Source organism: Penaeus chinensis, chromosome 14 (genome assembly GCF_019202785.1).
Source record: "Penaeus chinensis breed Huanghai No. 1 chromosome 14, ASM1920278v2, whole genome shotgun sequence".
NCBI lineage: Eukaryota > Metazoa > Arthropoda > Malacostraca > Decapoda > Penaeidae > Penaeus > Penaeus chinensis.
The window spans coordinates 9827160-9832329 of record NC_061832.1 but is presented as its reverse complement, the minus strand read 5'-3'; the positions used below and the strand labels follow the sequence as shown (position 1 = coordinate 9832329).

At 46.0% G+C, this 5170-nt stretch overlaps 1 protein-coding gene across 2 annotated transcripts in view; it reads left to right on the top strand.

Moving 5' to 3' along the window:
* Window positions 1-3169: 3169 nt before the first annotated feature.
* LOC125032553 (mucin-5AC-like) overlaps window positions 3170-5170 on the top strand; it is an 82000-nt gene continuing 79999 nt past the window's right edge. The window contains exon 1 of one of the 2 annotated variants that reach the window (XM_047623764.1): window positions 3170-3530. In XM_047623764.1, coding sequence (XP_047479720.1) covers window positions 3508-3530 — 23 coding nt within the window. In that variant the 5' untranslated portion in view covers window positions 3170-3507. The remainder of the gene's footprint in view (window positions 3531-5170) is intronic. The other variant, XM_047623763.1, reaches the window with a different exon arrangement.

Here is a 5170-nt window from a genome sequence, read left to right as displayed (position 1 = left end):
ATGGGCCGACTGAGTGTGTGTGTGGTGTGTAACACAGAGAGAGAGAGGAGGAGAGAGAGAGAGAGAGAGAGAGAGAGAGAGAGTTTGAGTGTATATGTGTGTGTGTGGGTGTGTGGGTGTGGGTGTGCGTGTGTGCGTGTGTGCGTGTGGGTGTGTGGGTGCGTGTGTGCGTGTGTGCGTGTGTGCGTGTGTGTGTGTGCGCGTGTGTGCGTGTGTGCGTGTGTGTGTGTGTGTGCGTGTGTGCGTGTGCGTGTGTGTGTGTGTGTGTGTGTGTGTGTGTGCGTGTGTGTGTGTGTGTGTGTGCGTGTGTGTGTGTGTGTGTGCGCGCGTTCGTTTTATGATCATGAATGAGCTTGTGGGTGTGCGTATTTCCGGTGTTTGTTTTTTGAATGTTGTCGTTCGTTCTATTACGAATGCGTTTGGTTCGCATGTTATGATGTAATAGAGAGATTTAAAAACACAAAAACCTGTCCGAAAAGTGTCCCCAGAACGGTGTGACAATGACGTCATAAGAATTAAATCCTCCGGAAATTCTCTCCGCGAACGACCCCCGCCCTCGCTCCGCCTACCACTTAAACTCGCATAAAGTTGGCTGGATTTATTCGCTCAAAATCGCCATTGTCTCCACGTGTATGTGTGTTATTCGGTAAGGGCGCTGAGAGGTTTTATTTTTATTTCTCTCTCTCTCTCTTTTTTTTGGGGGGGGCGGGGGGAGGGCTTAAGTTTTATGCATTGAATATGTGTATGTATGTTTTATATGTTCAATGCGCATGCGTTTATGACATGACTGTTTTGCGCGTGTGCGTGTGTTTGTGGCGTCGTCTTGTGCACACATGTACGAACTCGTCCTTTTGAAGTGATGAACGCGTTCCCCGGTAGGTATGTATGCCCCCCCTTACCTCCTGTCCCCCCCCCTTCCTCTCCCCCCTCCCTTCCCCACCCCGTCCCGAAGCCGAGGCAGTGGGAGCAGGATAGTGTGATGGTGACTGGTTACTGGGAGGGAGTCAGGTGTAGGGGTGCCCGTCGGGGGGATGTTGAAAGAGAGAGAGAGAGAGATGGGGGGGGAGATGTTGGCTGGAGGCTTTGTGCACATGATGTGTGGGGACGGAGGAGAAACATCAGTGGGTTAGGTAGGTCTGTGTGTGATCAAATGTGTGCACTCGCAGAATCGCTTGTGGGATTTAGTCTCTCGCTACAACGTAAGCACTTCATAACAATAACAGTATGTATGTATGTATGCGTCTATGTATGTATGTATATTAATATATAATATAAATATATACACACATACATATAACCATACATACCCACGAAATCATATGTATATGTATATATATATATATATATATATATATATATATATATATATATGTATATATACATTCATATATACGTATATATATAAATACATTCAAACATAAATACTTACATACATAACTACGATGTTCCTTATACATGTACTCGTACACAGAGTCTCGAAAGTATTCTTAGGCGTCCAAAGAAGGAACCTTCCTTCCCTGGAATTCACAGTTCCAAGTTCAAGTAGTTTGGCGCGCTATTCCTTTTAGAATTCCAGTCCTGCTTAACCTCTTCGCGTCCTATCATGAATCGTAGATGCGTGAGTTTCTGCATTCATTAATTTCCTTATGCACGTGTGCGTTCGTGTGTGTGTGTGTGTGTGTGTGTGTGTGTGTGTGTGTGTGTGTGTGTATGTGCAAATTTGTTTTTATTTAAGGATTATTAAACCATGTGCGCCACCCTGGGCCGCCATCCTATTACGCATCTTTTTTATAATATGAAGACGTCATGTCACAAGCCGATGGCATAAATCAAACGACGACGCTTCACTTTGACCCCAAAGGAAGGTCTACAGCGAGAGAGTTACACGGGGAAAAACATCGACGCTGGATTCAGAAACGGCCCAACTTGCAAGCACACAAACTCAATCACACGCGCCCCATAAAAAAGAACACATCGCATGCTTGTTTCCTGAACGTATATCCCTATAAACATTATTGATAAACATCTGCATCAAATTGGCAACAAGGCCCAGTATTGCACACTGTAATGTTCCCGCGCGAAGGAGCCATTCCCTTTAAGTTTATCCTACGATTTGGCATCTATGCCAGCCAGACAGCTCGAGGGGGACGTTTCGCAATTGTTCGTCCTCGCGTCACGCCGCTTCGTCCAGACAGCTGTGTTTAAGGTCCTCGTCTGCATTAAAGATCTGGAGGTGCCCATTCTTTCTAGCTGTGAGAGGGGTTGTCGTAGCCATGCCTGATTCGCCTAATAGGTCATGCAAGTCGTCGAGTATCAAGCGGTGTTTAAGGGGAAACTTTTGGGTGAACGAATGTTAGAGGAATTTTGGATAGAAAAAAAGATCCTGTAGGGTGAGGGAGGGTTGAGGCTCGGTGAGAGGGGGGGGGGTAGGAGGAGAAGGAGGAGGAGGAGGAGGAGGAGGAGGAGGAGGAGGAGGAGGAGGAGGAGGAGGAGGAGGAGGAGGAGGAGGAGGAGGAGGAGGAGGAGGAGGAGGAGGAGGAGGAGGAGGAGGAGGAGGAGGAGGAGGAGGAGGAGAAGGAGGAGGAGGAAGAGGAGGAGGAGGGAAGGGTGAGGGAGAACCAAAGCACTGATAATGCGAAAATAAGGAATATTAGACAAAAAAAAAAAAACAGATAACAAACTAAATAACATCGGAATAAAGCAACTTCGAAAAGATGACATTAGCCTGAAAGATCTTGCGACGCTCCGTCTCCCTTTTCGAGACAGGTTCACTAAGATTAAAAATGTTTCGGGAAAGTAAAAATCCAAGGCACAGGGAGCGACGTGTGGAGGAAAGGGGGAGGAGGGAGGAAGGCACACGAGAGAAAGATTATAAAAAAAGAGAAGGAGAAAGAGAGAAGAGAGAGAGAAAAAAAGTGGGGGAGGGGCAGCATCCCAAACCAAGCTCCCTCTTCCCTCTTCTTCGTCTCTCCCTCCTCTCCCCGCTGCCGCCACTCTCCACACCTCCTCCCTCTTCCCCCAACCCCCCCTCCTCCTCCTCTTCCTCCTCCTCCTCGTCGCCCTCCTCCTCCTCCTCCTCCTCCTCCTCTCCCCCCTGACCTCCCACCTCCCGGCTGGGCACGGAGAGCTGGCTGCACACACACGCACACAACTACACCGACCGACACTAAGTGCGGTCGTTACACCTCCAAACGGTCGTTGGTCGTCGTTCGTGTGTAGAAGGTGTTTTCCAGTGTTTTGATGTGTCATCTGTCATACATCTAGACCTTGTGATCAGAAGGTGATTACTGATAAATTGCAATCGATTTTGAAACCCCCGTTCACCTCAGGCTCCGAGACTTCGCTTCGGATCGGGAGCCTATATCGGGAGTCTGTTTTTCGTTCGGAAATCGGTTTTGACAGTTGTTATTGAGGCTTTTATTTGGCTTCTGGTTCTCCCAAGAAGCGTGTCTGAGCGAGTGACTTGTTCTGCGGTGTATTCCAAACCCAGTCTGGAAATCTGCAACCATGGATCCTATGTATTATCACTGGTGAGTAAAAAATTACATTTTCCCCCTCTCTTGTGTCTGCTTCGTCCACAGTTTCCCATGACAGTGCCTTTGAGACTAATTACTTGTACATATCCACAGAGCGATTAATTAATGTGCAGTTGTAGGGCGATTGAATGTTGGATTACTCCATGTGACTTTAACTATCGTGTGTTTTGTTAACGACGAAAGCGCGAGTTTCAAATCCTAAACTGATTAACATACGATATGTTCCAGACGCGGATGTATTATTATCCCTTGTGTCTTGTGGAGCTTTGGTGTCTGTAGGCCTCGCCCAACACCTTCGTTTTCTTTAGACTCCAAAACTTCTAAATCTTGCGAGAAATATTGCGATTTTAGAGTTGTTTGCAGAAGTTTGCGCAGTTAAAGAAAAAAAAAAAAAGTTTTACTGGGAAATTACTAGTGAGGAAAGAGAAGTTTTTTGAAGATGTCATTGCGTTTTGAGTCATTCCTCGGCATTCCATTAAGTGTTTAATTCATCTGCAGTCATATGAATTCAAGTCCGTAAATGACATGTAAACAAAGATTTAAAAAACTGTGTAATAAATCACCAGCGCAGGGAGAGTAGCGGCGCATGCGTCGTGCCGTTTGCACATATAGATTAGCTCCCTTGCAACCCTTCTCTCTCTCTCTCTCTCTCTCTCTCTCTCTCTCTCTCTCTCTCTCTCTCTCTCTCTCTCTCTCTCTCTCTCTCTCTCTCTCTCTCTCTCTCGTTTTCGCTTTCTAATTCCTTCTGTCGAAGACAATCTCTCTCTCTCTCTCTCTCTCTCTCTCTCTCTCTCTCTCTCTCTCTCTCTATATATATATATATATATATATATATCTTTCTCTCTCTTTCTCTTTCTCTCTTTCTCTCTCTTTCTCTTTCTCTCTTTCTTTCTCTTTCTCTCTCTCTCTCTCTCTCTCTCTCTCTCTCTCTCTCTCTCTCTCTCTCTCTCTCTCTCTCTCTCTCTCTCTCTCTCACTCACTCACTCACTCACTCACTCTTTCACTCACTCACTCTCTCTCTGTCTGTCTGTCTGTCTGCCTGTCTGTGTCTGTCTGTCTGTCTGTCTCACTCGTACTCTTACTCTTACTCTTACTCTTACTCTCACCCTTACTCTTACTCTCACCCTCACTGTCACTCGCTTTCAGTCTTACTCTCAGTCTCATTTTCAATCTCAGTCTCTCTCTCTCTAGCTCTCATTTTCACTCTCGCTCTCTCTGTTTCTCTCTTTCTCTCCTTCTCCCTCTCTCTATGCCCGCCGCCGCTGCCGCCGCCGCCGCTGGGCCATGGAAGGCGGCCGTCCCACTGCAGGATTATTCCAGAGGCAATTTATTCCGAAAGCCCTGTGGGCAAATTATGGAAAAGATCGATGGTTGATGCACCCCCTCTATTTCCTTGTGTTGTCGTTCGCTAGTTCTATTTCATGTTCTTCCCGCTTACGTAAAACCGTCGGCTCTTTGGACACGCAATAGAATCGTAGTTTGGGCGCTTAGTGTTTTTTTTTTTTTTTTTTCTTTTTATTATGTTTATATATGTATTTATTTTTATGTGTTTATTTTATTTAGTTTTTTTTTAATTTATTTATATTTTTTCGGGGGGCGATGAAAATGTCGAGGCGTAATAAATTCCATCTTGA